Consider the following 17,630-nt stretch of genomic DNA (forward strand, 5'->3'; position numbering starts at 1 on the left):
GAATCCTCATTGTATTAGGGATAACGATTACTTATTGTGAAACATAAAAACATTAAAAATAATGAAAAGTGAAAAAGTAAACAAAATAAGTTGAAGCTTTAGATTTTTTAAAATATGACTTTTGATTTTTTTTTACTTTTTCCTCTACTCTACACATGCTTCTCAACAACGTACCACTGAGTTAATGCGCCAGTTTTCGAGCATCATATAGGTATAAAGGTGAAAACAGTAAAAAAATCTGTGTATTAAAGTTATTGATAAATAACAAATTTTAAATAAATTAATAATATGTGGCAACGTTGTCTAACAGTCGTGATCGCAGTAGAATTTGAGCAATAAAAAAAATAAAACTATTTTTTAAACGGTTTTCTACAAAATAATTCAGTGTTGGCACATTGTATGTGTAAATTGTGATTTTTTTTGTAAATGTAATTTTTTTAATTGGAAAAACTGTTAGTCTGATAGTAAATTTAAAAATAATTATTCATCGTTTTGTTAGGGAACGATTACTTAGTGTAAAACTTAAAAACATTAAAAAATAATGAAAAGTGAAGAAGTTATCAATAAAATTACAGTTGTAATAATAAAGACAATGCTGTAAGAACATTGTCAACAAACAAAATCATTAAAAAAATTGAAAATTGTTCTATATGTTTTTTGTATACAGGTTGTTCGCGAATTTAAGGCGTTCTTTTTAAGAGTTTAAGTCTAAAACACCTTAGTAAAATGTTGATGACAACGAAGATACAATAATTTCTTTGTTTTTGAAATTGTGGAAGCCGACCCTGTTCACATCAAAAAAATCAAAGGACCATTGGCCTAATCAAAATTGTAGAAAACCTAAAAATTATCTTTTTAAACATTTTATTAAGACGATTTAGGCTAAAACTCTGGAGAATAATGCATAGTATCTCGTGTTAAAAGAAACGCCTCAATTTCGCGAACAATCAGTATATTTTTCATTTTCTTTATTTTCATTATGTTTCTCAATTTGTTTTGTAAGCTACCAAGCTACTTTATAATTTTGGAGATATTTTTTCACTTTTGTATTTTCTCACGTCCTTCAATGAGTTGTGTTAGCATAATTATGAAAACCAATAATAATAATGATAATTTTTCTTGAATCTGATTCAACACGAAAATCGTTTGATGATTTAATTGTAGGTACAACACGACTAACTTTATAAGTAAATAACTCTCCTTATCATACATCTTACTCATGTAAGTCACGTTTCGTAGTAAATTTATCCTTATCTGATCCTGATTACTTCGATTTTCACACGCTAGGTGCGCACTCACGCCCGATTTAGTAAATTTGAACAGCAAGGCCATGTTTCTACTTCCTTTTTAGGACCAGAACGAGTTATGAAATAGAAAAATGGAAACATGGCCTTGAAATAGAAACAAGCCGCATCTTACTCCCAAAAACACAAAATTATCCTGCCTCCTCCAATTGATGAATTGCTCCTAGACCAAATTTTAGGCGATCGATACATCAAATCGATCAAAATTGACAAGTTAACAAGCCGATAATTGACACATTTTATTGAAACACTTCATAATCGACAATAGAGATGTGAGAGAGTTTTTATGACTTCCTGGCTGGTAATTGCTTAATACTGACATGTTTGTAATAATTTGTCAGGCGATAGGAATGAAGGAGGATTTGACGAAACGTGTTGCTTCATCTTGTCCGATTCTGTGTCATCCTCTTGATGGCCCCCAATTATGTTCCTAGTTCGCAGGCTCTTGACCTGGATTACCGATGACATATATTAAAATTAAAGCGCGATTTGTGCCTTATTCAAGCTGCTAATGACAATGTAATTCGGATGATCGTCCGGCAATTGCGTCAGTAGCTTATCTCGTCAACGGAAGAAAGATAATTTTAAAACATGTGTCCGATGACTCGACATCTCCGATACAGATCTACATTATACGAGTTTTTTTCGGCTTATTACAGTTTGCCTTATATGAATATTGTTTTAGTAAACGCAATAATGCTCGAGTCTCAAATCACGGGGTGATAATTGCTCAAATAGTCAATGGCTATAATTACGCTGTCCAATTATTAAAAAAATCTGACTAATCTAGGAGCAAAAACAATGCCCCACCCTTGCGATTTCCCCAGGGCGTGTTGACTCACGTCGAAATGGTTTGGATGGACAAGACCACATTTCCATAACCTTCGTGCTTATAAATATTTAAATTGTCGCTATAAATCATTTCGAAATGGGTCAATCTCGAAATCATTATTGGTGACGTCTGTTGACAGTCGGTAGCGGGATTCGCCCAGTCAATAGACCGTTTTAATTACCTTCTTAAGACTTGGATTAGAAGTCAAGTTTTTTTGTTAGAGGCTCCGTGAAAGTTAACGAGAGTCATCCATCAAATTCTGTCACCACCATTTGGATTACCATTCAATACATGAGTTTACATTCGTACAGTCTGTATTATTAGAAGCGGCTACCATGATAATGGTCCTTTTCAAACTGCGTTAATTATGATTTATTGTTGGAGCCGATGACGAAATCCGAACAAGTGCAATGACAGAACGAGTGAATAAGAAGTGACGCTGTGTCGATTTTGATTTTTGATCGGACCAGATGGCGATCATTAAATCTCAGACGAGAAATTGTGATTTATGACGTATTGTTAGTGTTCATGGAACCATACGTTATATATGGCAATGCCCAATTCCTTTTTGGGCCAACCCATAACTGGTGCGCTTATATCTCTTTCGATTTGTCATTTAGTTTCAACAATTTAATAGCTGAGTTTTTGAAGAAATGCTTTTTTGCTTGTTGTTTCATTACCAAATATTTAAACAGTCATTTGAGAGTTACAGAAAATAGTGATTTTTTCGGCCTGCCACAAAGACGTGGTTTTGCTCGTAAGCCCTACTAGACGTGCATTGCATTTACTGAAAAAACGCATCATTATAATGATATATCATCTCATCGGAAACCAATACAGAATGGGCTCAAACCGATCATTAGGGGCAATGCACTCCTAAATGAGGCATGTTGTTTTGAGAGCTGATTACACGTAATGGCCTTCTTGGCGGACGTAACGATACACGAGACGCCTCTCTGCAAGGGTTAAAACCGTCAAGAAGAAGTGAAGATGTGATTTATGGGCCGGGAGGTGCAATTAAATCGAATCACTGCTTGTCGATGGATTTTTTGTAATGAACTTGTTACTCGGGCAATTTTTCATATAACCGAAGGAAATCCTGCCCATACATCAGGCTATAAAAATTCCACCAATTCATATATCTAGCTCCATTACGGGACGCGATTTTTATTAATCGGATCTACTTTTTAATGACTTGATTTATTTCTGCGATCTGATGAGATATGTGTGAGAGCTGCTCGAGTCTTTCCTACACCTGGAGGCTCTGATAAGGAATAGCATCTTGTAGATTCGACTAAGAAGTGTTGAATAAATCGTAGTTAATTGAATGCAACTGTAGATGGTTGTCGGAACGAGTCGACCCAAGTAACTGCTTGTTGGCGGTAACGGCATCCTCTAGTTCATTTCACCAGTGGTTTATTGCAGATGGGGAGAACTGGGACTTTGCTCAACGTGCAAAATTATCATATTTGTTTATTTCTCTCATATCCTGTTTTTGATTACAATTTGACAAGGACATATGTACATTTATTTCAATGTGTCAGAAGATTTTGATTTCCATTACAATGACCGAATTGAATTCTACAACAATGAAGGCATCTGAATTCGGCTTGGCCAAATTGTTTGGTATGACAAGTGTAAATAATCTGAGCTCTAACATGGGCAAATGATTCGTCTTTTCTTTATTTGCTGACACCAGTCTCATCAACTCTGACTATTGATATTGGTCGGGAAATTGAATCTAATCCAGCAGAGATGATATCTGACAATGGTCACAATAAACTTAGGAGATAAGACATCAACAGATATGGCAACTGCTTTGTAACTAGTAGCAGTAAATTTAGGTACGGGAGTGGTTCGTAAATATCTATACCTAATGGGCAATCCTGATGTTTTTAACCATAAAACCATGATAATCAGCAACTCCAGAGAAAATTCTGTGAGTGGTAATAATTAAACGTTTCACTTGCTCGATGGGAACGCAAGTTCTGTGATTACCTCGCTTTTAGTAGTAATAGTTGCTGGCACGAAGCTATAATAGCTTTATTACTTAAGCTCGTACATTAAGTTAATTAATTTAATTGTCACATATTAACCATGAATTTTATTGCCAGACGTAAGAAGCGTTTTATCGTCTGCCATATGCTTTCGATTAAGACCTTTTGTACGCAGCGACGTAAACCGTGAAATTATTCACACATAAATTTATGCAATTACTTAATTAATTAGGAAACACAATTGGTAATGGCCTGTAGGAATGCGATTTGATTAAATTTATGGTAAGTTATGAATTTGATACGTAAACACGGCAGGTGGACGACCGCTTCCCTTCTTACTTAATAAAAATATCGGTGAAACTTTGTCAAATCTGGTTTGGCATCTTATCAAACGTGTATCATCTTCGACAGTCCAGTATCGAGTTTCAAAAATACCTCAGACGAGGTTATAAACCTCCAAACTTGTGCTTTTCCACAGTCGAAGGCCTGATAAATTGCCATGTCCTCACCATTTTCCAACCTATCATTATCGGATGAATGTTGAAAAGTCACCGATAATTCTCACCTTTCCATCCAAAGGAGTGTACACCGCATTTCCATCTTACACATTCATTGCTCATGCATGAAACCATAATTTTATGATGTGTTCGAAAGTGTGTCAATGTCTATTACAAGTGCGAATTTCGTCACATCTCAAATGATCTTAATAAAAAGTGAAATTGCGACGTTTCCTCGCTGGTTGAGAAAATGCTTACACGCCACCATGGGCGACATGGGTTGGTTTGATAAACTCTGCCCACGCCACTTTACCATTAGCATACAATAATATCCGTTCGATGCATTAGCAGCTTTGCACTTGTTGAACTATTTGCATATCGCGACTCGGGGGATATTTCTATTACGTGTCCTGACCTTATTGAGCCGTTTGTAATCAAGCGAAATCTGGAAAATGCAAATAGTGCGAGTAAACGCTGGTATAGCCCGATTTGGCTCTATGGAAAAAGCGTAGGATAAGGTGAACCAGATTTATGGTCGTCTATTGTTCTTATAAGTGGATAAAGTTGTACAACTGACAAAAACATGCCGAGTAAATTTCGTCCTAACAATGGCTAATCCAAAAGATGAGTAGGTTTATAAAATTTCTGATGTATGATATTTGCATATGATTAGTATTCGTCTCTCTAAGTGAATCTAATCGCTAATTGAAGGTGGAAACAATGACTAATTCATATTTGTGTCCACTTTATTCATCACACTGTAACACAAAAATATAAATACTACGATCCAGTTTTTAATTACATGTTATTAATTTCACTACAATGAATACATTGTTTTTTTTTTCAAGTACGTAAGTTTTTCAGTTTTTGCTTGCTTTTGTGCTTGTTTTCTTTTATCAACTTATTTTGCTGTTACAATTCTACTTTTCAGAGATATAAGAATTGGTATGAAAGTACCCATTGTTGTTGAGTAAAGTAAAAAATGATTTTTGAATTTTGAAGTAGAAACTGTTGAATCCTCGGTAATTATGCGTCATCTTGTGCTGCCAATTTTGCTTGTCACCAGAAAACCAAACTCGGCCGAGGCCTCACAGTCGCAAAAAGGACAAATTCCTTGAAAGCGCCTCGAGCCGCAATATATCACCCGGTTCAGCTTAAAATAATTAATTCACAACCATGTCAGGACTATGACTAAGTACATCTCAAAATATTAAGAATTCTTTCCATTTCATTCGTTGCTTAATCCGGTTTTTTCTTCCATTCTGGTAGGCTTTGCCTTCGATCGATGCATTTTTGAATTAGTGTATTGGAATTCAATAATAACCAAACAATTAAACGCTCTAGAGCCGATCGCATGTCTCTCGCGTTGCTTTTATGAGAGCCGTAATTTTTCTATTTTTCTCGTGGAAGAGTCGGCAGTCACGCACTTGCTGCCAATCTGATAACACAACTGAACCAGATTAAAACCTGAACTGCACTTGCTGTCAGAAACGCCCCGCTTTTACTAACCGTGATGTAAGCCGTCGTGATCAGAGGGAGGTGCTGTGCCCCAATGAATTATCCCATTAAAAATCGTAAGGAGTTTTTCATGGGTGCTTTATCGGCCAATCAATCAATTTCGCCTCACGTTAGAAGAGTTCAGTCAACGACTGTTATGTTAATCGTGCTTCATTAGACGACCACTTTTCTTCGAGAGCTACTTGAAGACGAGAAAAAAGAAGAGGTGCGAATCAGATTAACGCGTTTGGTTTATTTGTGTCGCTCCGAGTCCGGGGCTAACTGGTAGCAATAAAGAGCCATGTCATGTGATTAAAAAGAATCTACATATCATCGCAGACGAATTTGTTACATGTGCAGAGATACAAATTGGAAATTATGAAACGATGCTTTCGACCTCTTACAATAACTCTAATTAACGCATAGTATTTTACTGCTCAACATGACCAAGGAATCCAATGTCAATTCAGTACATGCAGATGCAGCAACAGGTTTTCATTAATTTCGATTTTAATTTCAATAGGTGTATGTTTATTACCTTATCTATTCATACTTTAGTTCTTCTTGAGCTTCAGCGTATCGTTTTGTTGTTTTGTGGGTTTAGACCTACTTTAGACAACTATAATGGAACCAACCATTTCTTGAAATGTATAAATTCCTCAATTGGCTGCGACAAATACTAGTCTACAGAGGACTGTAATTACAACAACTTAGAAGACAAAACAAGATACAACATCGTAGTATTTTCTGAACCCAAAAAAATAGTACAGCATAGTTAAAACCTCTCGGCACCAAATCATTTTAAATTAATTTAAGTTCAACCAATTAACTAATTACTTAAAAAAATTGCAGAAATATTGATTTTTACACTCTTAACAAAACTGAGAAAAACTGACGACTAAAATTTTCATAAGAAACATGAAAATAGTAATTTTTGTATTAAGTGCGCGAAATGAGTGTTTTTTTAATGGCGCCTGAGAATGTTATTTTAGTCGAGACCGCCAGGTCGAGACCTAAAAGACATTCGAAGGCGCCATTAAAACATGAATTTCGCCACGAAATACAAACAACGTTTTTTCTACAGCCTCCAGATGAAGAAAAAAGTAACAGAAATTAGTTGGAACAAAATGGTCTGATAAATCGAGTTGCTTGCATGGTTACGATGATAAATAAAAGTGATAGTTGCGAAAAATTTGTCACAATAGGTATTTTTGTTGAAGAAGTGTGATGGATTTTAGCAGCGAAAACGAAATAGATGCAATTGCAAGCGCGGCAGTGTCGAATCTTTTGCCTGCTAAATCAAGACCGCAGTACGAAAAAACGTATCTTCAGTTTCGGCAGTGGTGTTCTATGAAAAAGATTGATCAAGTAACGGAAAATGTTTTGTTGGCGTATTTGGAAGAAAAGTCTACCACCTTAAAGCCACCAACACTCTGGGCCCTTTATGCGATGTTGAAAGCCACCTTAAACGTTAAAGAGAATATCGATACACGTAAGTTTCCGAAGTTAGTGCCCTACCTGAAAAGCAAAAGCGTAGGTTACAGAAGCAAGAAGTCGCAAATTTTAGACAAAGAAGACATTAGCAAGTTTATTAATGAAGCAGATGACAAGATATATTTACTGATGAAGGTAAACTTATCATATTAGTGTAATACAAATCAAAACAACTCGTTTTATTTATAGACTGTGCTAATTTTGGGTATATCGGGAGCCCTTCGACGTGAAGAATTAGTTAAAATGAAGCTAACTGACATAGAAGATAAACAGTCTGTCTTAATTGTGAAGGTGCCTGATACAAAAACCCACTGCGAACGAATATTTACTGTTTCAAATTTAGAAAATATAGAAATTGTCAGAAAATATAGAGCTTTGCGGCCTCCACGGGCGACTAGTGACCGTTTATTTTTAAAGTATACCAACGGAAAATGTGTGAATCAAAATGTTGGAATTAACAAAATCGGAGAGATACCAAGTTTGATTGCAAAGTGGCTTAACAAAGACGAACCTAAAAAATATACTGGTCACTGCTTCAGAAGAAGCTCTGCCACTCTTTTGGCGAATGCTGGAGGTGATCTAATTTCAATTAAACGTCATGGGGGCTGGAGAAGCAGCACAGTGGCAGAAAGTTACATCGAGGACTCTTTGAATAATAAAATTGAAATTGCCAATAAAATTCAACCTTCTTCCTCCACAGAAGAAAACAAAATCACTCAACCTTCTACATCGGCTTCTTTTAATGGCGAAAATAACTTTCATTTACAAGCGTCTTCACTCAGGCCTCTGGGGATAAACGGGGGCACGTTTTCGTCATGCACATTTAATTTTCATATGTCAAAGTAAATATCTATTATTATTGTTTTGTAATATTGTTCTGTATAATTATAAAACCTTTAAAACTACCTCTCATTATCGATCCGTCTCTTCATTTCGGTTGCTGTTGATGTCTTTTCGTGTTACTAAAATTGTAACAGAAATAAGTTGGAACAAAATGATCTGAAAAATCGAGTTGCCTGCACAGTTAAAAAATATTATTTTTTCACTGTGAAACCGTGAAAAAATAATATTTTTTCACAGTGAAAAAACGTCAAACTTCGCGCATAGGTAACCATGCATAAATGTCACGATTTTTTGACGGCTGTAGAAAAATATTATTTTTTCACTGTGAAACCGTGAAAAAATAATATTTTTTCACAGTGAAAAAACGTCAAACTTCGCGCATAGGTAACCATGCATAAATGTCACGATTTTTTGACGGCTGTAGAAAAAATTATTTAAAATTTAAAATTTGCACTTCGTAATGATGCAAGAAAAATGTTAGGAAGAAAGTTGTAAAGAACTAAATTTCTTTTAAAAAGGCCCGTGAGACCATATGTCTGTTGTCAACGGTTTAGGTCCCAAAGACGTTCAAAGAAGCTGAAGCGACGGATTCGTTTCATTTTACCGGTCGGCAAGTAATAGAAAATATAGTTAGTATATTAAAGTATAAGTGGATATTGAGGTCTTTAAAACGTGCGCGATTTTTTGAGCACGACGGCGTAACCGGAGTGCTCGAAATAAAGCAAGTGTTTTAAAGGCCACTTATCTACGAATACATTACGTTATTTTTTTAATTGGTACACTTTGAAATCATAAATACTGATATTAATATTACAAAAATTAGAAATAATGTAATGTGAGATCAATATACCTTTTGTTATCAATTTTATCATGGAATTGATTGTCATTATAATAAAAAATCATTCCCAGCGTTTTGATAAACAAACATGCGACGATACACAAAGAATTATCGCTTAAAATTATTAATTTGCTTTCCACCTTATATTTTTTCGAACGCTGCGAATACGGTTGAATAAGATTCAAAAAAGAATAAGGAACAAAGCTGTAGAATTAAATTTTATTTTTTACAATACTTGACCACCGGCAAAATCAAGCAAATCCGCCGCTTGAGCGTCTTTGAACAACTTTGGAGTCTAAATGGTTGAAGATAGGAATATCGTCTTGCAAAATTTATTAAAAATTTATTTTTTTCCAACGAATTTCTTCCTACTCGTAACATTTTTCTTGTATCTGTAAGCATATTCGCAGCGTTTAAAAAAAATAAGTGCAAGTTGGTAAAAGGTTTTTTTTTAATATTGTTTACGATAAAACTTCTGGTTCTAAACTGTTTAGAAATTTTGTATCTAAAAAAAACTAAAAGGAGTTTTGGGGCTTTTTCAATTTTTTTAACTTTCTTACAGCTCATTGTAAAATATTGTAAACACGAACTCTTTTATATTTTTTATAAACAAAAAAAACGTTTGAAAAGAAACTCAAAACTAAATTTCAAAGACGGTTAGGCTTATTGATAATCACGATGATTTTCCGTTTAATTAAGAACTGAATGGTATTTTATAGTGTTATGTTTTCATGTTTTATTTTTCAGCTATCTAAATTCAGTGATAAAATTTACATATATCGTCTTGTATTATCAAGATCGCGAAAGCTTCCTTTGAAATTGCTGAATTTCTTGTTCAAGCTCATCATAAAGTTTTACAAGCTTTTTATCTGGAGTCACTTGACAACTATCAGTTATCCTTTGACGTCTAGAACGCTCCGTAGCGAGAGAAAAACACTATTTTATCATGCACCTTCTTTATGTTGCAATTCCAGTTCGACAGCCGGTGTATAAGAGATACAGAATATTTTAAAACAAGGGCTAAATATGTTCATCTGCTTTTTACTATATCATCAGGAAAAACCAATCAATTTGAATGTTTGTCCATAACACGTTGCTCGGCATACGCTCATATCTATTCTCTTCATGGGTTCGTTTCATCGTTATTGTCCATGTCCGCGACCGTAACTCTCATTCTTTCAATGCTCTAGAAAATGGCTTTTTGAACAAAAAGTCCCATCGACTATCAGTTTTATCGCTTCCTCTACAAGTCGCAGTCATTTGTTAGTTTATTTTCTCCGGGTGCCGTCATGAATGTCAATTATCCGTCGACTTTTATCTAGTATCCCGGCGATGCTACTGTCTTCACCAATAGTACGATTTTTACCATCGCAGCCAACGGTTACAATCATTACTGGCCGTTTCAGGATAAACACGTACACTGAATTGGCAATACTTATACCAAAAATGGCATTTTCTCGTCCAGGACTTGTCGCGTGATGGCGGCTTTAATAAAACGAGTCGCTGGTATTTGCTGCGCGGGACGTTAATTATAAACCGTGTTTAAACATAAATCAACACCGATATGGTCCAAATTTTAATGGTAAATGGGTTAACGGTTAGAAAAACCGATCCGTATTGCTTTTCGCGTGGAGCTGCGAACTGGAGCAAGGCTAGTGTAAGCACCTGTGTATAATTCAGCAATTCGCTTGTGTAGCCAAGGTCTCGCGATTTCCTAGCACCTGGACGCTTCTTCCAGCCTCATCACCAGTTTTCCTTGCGAATTGAGGCTGGCCAATCGGCTACAACAAGCCGAATCCATAATGATACACTGTGAGATATCGACGAGATTTATTGCGCGCTTACTCATGGTCGTTTTGTAACGGGGTTTATTTACGTAATTACGGTGCAAATTGATTGTGGCTCGACACATGAGAAATTTTCTTTTAAAGTGTGTGCAACCATCAAATTTGGAGCTTTCCAATTTTTTCCGGATTATTATTAATAGCGCGTTTGAACGGGACGTTTAATTTATTGCCTGCCCATCAGAAGTCGGATCAGTTCGTGATTGTTATAAAATAGCTGTAATGACGAAGAGTAATGTGCGGAGGAGCGCTAATTGTTTTTTTGAATCAAATTACAGGAAATTATCGACACGCTATGTTGGGGCGTTTTAGGTGTAACCTGAAGAACTCGGCTAGAGAGTGATGTGTAGGCGTGGCGAACATTTATTTGAAATCTCGCAAGGTGAAAGAAAAATTCTTATATAAATCATAGGATAAAGGAGTGTTTCGGAAGTTGATGAAACTATGTAGTGGCGAAAATCCTACGCAACCTTTGATGACAGGATATTGTATCCTCCTTAAACATAATTGACGTCTATTTAAGCCATTGGTGTCGAAAAGATGTTAATCAGCGACACCATTGACAAAACATGAATTAATAACCACCTAGTATCTGAATAATCAATCAACGATCAATCTCGTACTGATGTTGAGATTACGGTTAAAGCCCCTAGAAGTGGAATAGAAACGTCAAACGGACAAGTGACATCATGTTCCTCAATCAATTATGCATACTTCGAGTCAGTTATGATCCTCGAACAAAAACAGCATCTATGCAATCAATCTTCAGACGTTTATACACCGATTTACATAAACCGATGGACAGAATCGCTGACTTTTACTCAACTCCACGAACTCGTTCTCCCGTTCATTTCCTATCGATCACGATCCAATCTTTCCATTTTGATTAATTAGCAGATGGAAAGTGGGGGCACCACCTGGAGTCCAAGAACGTGCTTCTTTTTGCATAAAAAGTGACTGACACTAAACAATTTAAAAGATTATGCAAGGTCGTCAATCGGGATAATAATTGATATGTAAAAAGCTTTGATAATGCCCAGAACAGGTACCGTTTAGGCCCACTCCTTTTTTCCACATCTTATTTTGAGATGTGAAAAAGTCACTACTCAAGTTGAAGAGTTCACCAAAAAACCTATAGATCAGAATACTTACTTACGTAATGACTTTATTGTCTATTTGGCTTTACAGACCTACTTATTTGATATTATGCATTACAAATTGTATTTTGCACCCGTCACTTTTTCATCCATTCTCTTCCTTCACCATTTTCGTTCAGGACTTTATTCCTATCAAACTCGCACTCTCTTAGCTCCGTAAACACTGACAAACAATGTTCTAACGTCTCCCTTTCCTCGTTTTCACATCTAAATCTATGATTTTCTTATCTCTACTTTTCATCTTACTTATGTGTCTCAATGTCATAAAAAGTGCAACACCAAGAAGGAATTTTTTTGACAAAACTTTGCACAAATGGTCGCCTATTAACGAGTAATAAATCATTAAAATTTGAAGAATTTAAAGTGGTAAGAGAGTTTTGAACATTTAAGTTTTCTTACCAGCAAGTATTATTCTCCCAATTGTTTGTTTCTCTGATTATCTTTTTATGTGTTTTTTTAATTGCTTTAGTTTAGCATACTTAAAAAAAACAAATGAAGTCCAAAATAGTCGTCTTCAGAGTATAGCTATAATTTAATTACAAGACAAATTTTTGTCCAATGGGTCGTCTTTTATCACTTCGAACTGTTTACTTTCGAAATTGGTCATTTGTACTATTTCCGAGTAGATTTACTTGGTATGGGAAAAATTGGCAAAAACGCATCTTAAAACCTGATCCATCAAACCATTATTTCGAAACACACCACGTTTTGACCATAAGGTGGTCAACGTATACAATGTATATTCTCACCTGAGGATGACCACTTTGTGGTTGAAACACGTTGTTTTTCCAAATAAAAGTTTTGGTCTGTCAGGTTTATGCTGTGTTTTTACTCATTTCTCCCATAGCAAGGAAATCCAACAAAAAACAGTCCAAATGACCTAATTTGATTATAAACAGTCAGAAGTAAAGTACGACCTCCTTAGATCTTAACCATTGGTCAGAAATTTTTCTTGTACTTGATATATTGCCATAATCCGAAGATGACCATTTTGGACTTCATTTGTCTGCTTCCTCTTCGGCTTTGTCCTGAACCTTCTCTAAACAATGACTGATAACATCGCATAATAGTACTTGGATTACTATTCAAACAATTTCTCTAAATGAAAAAAAACCCTTATTCGTAGCCCAAAAATTGTGCTTCTTTAAAATTTGTTTAATTGTTGGTAATTTTTTTTTTGTCGAACTATAAGCACATTTTTGTTTTTATAACATCTAGAACTAAACGTATTAATCAAAAACACATCAAAAATTGTCATGAACGCAAAAAATTAGTAGAATAACACTTGCTGGTAAAAGAGTTTAAGTGTTAAAAACTCCTTTACCACTTGATTAAAAACGTTCAAATTTTAATCATTAAATACCTGCGGATAGTCTAACTTTTGTGCCAAGTTTCGTCAAAAAATTCCTATTCCTTCTTAATGCTGCAATTTTTATGACACTGAGATATTTGGGAAGTGCACTGTTAATAAGCAGGACATATTTTGCGTTATACCTCAACTACACGTTCTTCTTTCTTGTCTAACTGTATCCGCATCTCTCTTTTTCAGTTCATCTTCCTTCTCTCATTCTTTCAATTTATACACACGCATACCCATTCTCATAGAAGCCTTCTCGTTCTTTCCGTCTAACATTTTCATTTGTTTTTTTAATCTCTGACCAACACTGCAGAATTTTGCATTCATGCAGTATTCTTAATTTTTCTTCAAATCTCACCAATCTCTTCGTACTCCTTCCATCCCCACACTTCTGCTCCATACATTACAAAGCTTTTCAACAAGCTATCAAACGTCATCATTTTTCTCATGAAATTTTCATCAAGCTCCACACATTTCCTAAATCTTATTTGCTTTTTCGTGCTTCTTTTATATGGACTATGTCTGACCTTTTGCTATTTATTACATAACCCAAATACTTCAACTCTTTCGCCTGTTCTATATTTTTCCTTCCCACAGCTATTCATCCTTTTTTTTCTTTTAATTTTCTTTCCAAACACCATCATTTTTGTTTTATCTACATTTACTTTCAATCTTTTATTTCTTACGTATTTTTTAATTATTTTTATTATTTCCTTCATCTTGCTCTTGTTCTTTGCTACAATCATAAGTCGTCTGCAAACGCCAAGGGCTACACTTTCTCTCTACCTAATCCACCAACTTGTGCCTTTCTTAGAACCTCATCTATGTCCCCCAAGTATGCTTAAGAATAATGCAGAGCTTAACAAAAAACCTTGCCTTACGCCATTGATTGTCCAAAATATTTTATTTATTCACCTATTTTTACTTGATTAATCGTTTCTTCATAAATTTCCTTTATTCTTCTGACCAACCATTTGCACACCCATTTCTCTCTTAAAATTTGGAAAAAGTTTTTTCCCTATGAAACGCTTCTTTAAAATTCATGAAACAAGCATACATTCGTCCCCTATCTTTGCTTATTTATTTCTTAATAAGATGCTTTAGAATGTAAACTTTGTTGTCCATGGTTCCTTTTCTTTCCGTAAATTCTGTCTGTCCGTCTGGTATCATGCCTCTTTCATGCATTTCTGCTCTTAGTCTCTCATCTAGTACCATAGCGTAGATTTCGTAAACCGTACTGACTATCGTTATTCTCTGGTAATTTTGTGGTTCATCTTTGTCCCGTCGCTTATAAATTGGGATAATTAGTCCTTTTCTCTAGTTTTTGGGCCCCCTTCCTTTCCCAACTCTATTAAGGACTTCATATATCCTTTCTTGTAGGTTTTCTGTATATTTCTTTTTTAATATTCTAAATTGTTGTTCTAATTCTTCTTTTGTAAGTTAGTTTATTTCCACTAATAATTCCGCACTTTTGGTCCCGGTATAATTGTTTTGGATTCCATCTAGGAATTGTAGTAATCTTTCCATTTTTCCATAGGTACTCATATTTTCGTTTATTTTGTCATTACTTTTTCTTTCTTTAATTATAAATAATTCAAACACCAAACACCAAAAAAATAGTTATAAGAAGATTTAAAACAAAATTTAACTTGGCCTAGCCTATTGGGACCGACTTATTTCTGATTGCAATGTTAACTGGTCCGGCCTGCACCCTCTTGCATAATTAATTACCGCCCGTATTTCAGGCTAGACGTCAGTTAGCAATAGCAGAGAGCACTAATCGCAAGTGATGGGGTTTTAAACGTGAATAATTTCCGAAAAAAATGCTCGTAAACTTCACGATTATAATAAATTTGCCCACTCGTGCACCTCTGATTTGCATGCAAATTGACGAATCTAGAGGTGGTCGAGAAGAGGATTGCACCTTTTTTCTTGGTCGTTGAAGAAAATCAGTGACCTAGTGGAGTACAATGCTTAGAAATTTGTTAATGGGAACTGGTTTTTCTAATCACTGGTCAGGGTTACGGGTCACTGGAGCTTAACACCTGTTAATAAACATCTGGTTTTTGTTTGCAACAGTTGACAAATCGCGAATGGAGTTTTTTACATAAACGATGGCACTTTCATTTATCATTTGACAGGAGTGAATGATTGTTAAGTAGAGGAAATTGATACTAAATAGTAAATGCCCACGCAATAAAAGCTATCTTTATAAATCAAAAATAAAAAGAAAGAAAAGAAAAAGAAAGTATTATACGATAAATTAATTCAGTGTAAACAGCTGTGTTAATGTACTCTCTTATTAGCACTTAGCTCATAAGAATTTTTCTTGCAGTAGGTAATGAAGTTCCAATCAGAGTGTTACTTTTTTATTTTGTATTAATATTAATTAACGAACAACGACCTATATATGCCTGTTTAAAGATACTAATGTCAATGTCAATAATGTATAAATTAAACAAAGACCCTCTTGTTTCTATTCAGTTGTCATTCATAAACGCCTTTTACTTATAGGTTCTATTAAACATATGACATGCGGTGTTGTAGAGGATGTCCTGGAATTATTTAGCATAAATTTAAACACAAAAACCACTCAAAACCGACACACACCGCAGAAGGGAATTGGCTGTGACGATTGTCGAGTGGTAATAATAGTTAAAAAAAAGGCATTCCAGCTTTTATTTTTTTTACTGTAGCGTTACTGGTGTTGGTTGACACCATTCATAAAACTTTTGGTAATAATAACTACAATTAATAAAATAAGCACTTATTGATTTGCTATGAAAATTATAACATTTAGAGCAATTTACTTTTTCACTTCTTGTGCTTGTAGGTACTCAAAACTCAAATTGATATTGAAGTATTTAGAATTGGTAAAATGTTAACTGAGCATAAAATAAACAAATCTATCTTTTCCTAGAATTGTTTACTGTAACGTGCAGCTAAAAGTGCGTAATCAATTGAAAGGAACTGCCTACATGTCAATTAATTAATTAATTAATTAATTTAAATAATAATTTAAATACATAATAATTAATTAATTAAATCAAATAAATGAATTATTAATTGTTAATTTTATTAAAAGTTTTTTAGTAATACACAAACACAATGAAATTACTAAATACTGTACGAATTTTTTTTAACCAGATTTGAATAATTTTTTTTTTAATTTAATGTGAGCCTGCTGAAAGTATGTTTTTATTGTGGTTGATGATAAAATACGTTGAGTTAAGCACGAAAATGAAATCAGATTTTTTTCAAACTTAATTTTTAATTTTTAATGTAATATCTTTTAAAGTTTTTTTTTTAATATTTTTTGCATCACAAGACACTAATTGGTGAAGAGGTATCTGTTTAATATTAAAAGAGCTGACGTTTCCCCTAATTAAAGTCAAAAAAATATAATCTGAACCAAGAATTCAACTTAAAAATTTAACAACTTTGAAGAGCTATAATTTTGTGAAAAAAAGCTAAAACAATTTTTTGCATTGAAACTTTTAATTGATGTCTTTTGTTTGATGTTTTTTTGCACAAAAATCATTATTTCTTATGTTATTCTAAAACAAACGATGCCCAAATGTTGTTTAGTGCATAAAATAGGTCAGAAAATGTTCGTATTTAAACATCGTTTGTTTTAGAAATTAAAATGACACTAGAATCATAAAACTTTGATTAATTACTATTAATAAAATGTGTTCGAATATTTTTAATTAAGTAATTAATTTTTAAAATAAGGAATTGTACTCGTAGACAAATTCTGAAAAAATTCGCATAGATTGGAAAATAAAATAAAATATTTAATGCAGCAAACGCTGAATCCTGTGTGATTCGTAGTTTTTGAGCAAAATTCTTTTAGCAGACTCACCTTGTATAATTTATTTATATCTATAAATATTTCACGAAATGCTATGAACATAAATATAAGATAATTTATTCGTCTTAATCTTATGCACATACAAGATTGACGAAA

General features: G+C 34.2%; 2 protein-coding genes across 5 annotated transcripts in view; one reads left to right on the forward strand and one right to left on the reverse strand.

Moving 5' to 3' along the window:
- Positions 1-17,630, reverse strand: part of Nox (NADPH oxidase) — a 72,754-nt gene that overhangs the window by 14,978 nt on the left and 40,146 nt on the right. The window lies entirely within an intron of this gene.
- LOC107397588 (uncharacterized) lies at positions 7,052-8,526 on the forward strand. Of its 3 annotated transcripts, none has more exons than XR_010333518.1 (3): positions 7,052-7,619; positions 7,672-7,756; positions 7,811-8,526. XR_010333518.1 is itself a non-coding variant. In XM_015978264.2 (3 exons), the coding sequence occupies exons 1-3, from the start codon at positions 7,355-7,357 to the stop codon at positions 8,465-8,467; spliced, it is 1,014 nt and encodes a 337-aa protein (XP_015833750.1). In that variant the 5' UTR covers positions 7,052-7,354; the 3' UTR covers positions 8,468-8,526. The 3 variants fall into 3 exon arrangements, 2 of the variants coding, with proteins under 2 accessions (XP_015833750.1, XP_015833749.1); XM_015978264.2 differs by having other exon boundaries at positions 7,665-7,756; XM_015978263.2 differs by having other exon boundaries at positions 7,052-7,756.

The sequence above is a fragment of the Tribolium castaneum genome, chromosome 3, assembly GCF_031307605.1.
Source record: "Tribolium castaneum strain GA2 chromosome 3, icTriCast1.1, whole genome shotgun sequence".
Classification (NCBI taxonomy): domain Eukaryota; kingdom Metazoa; phylum Arthropoda; class Insecta; order Coleoptera; family Tenebrionidae; genus Tribolium; species Tribolium castaneum.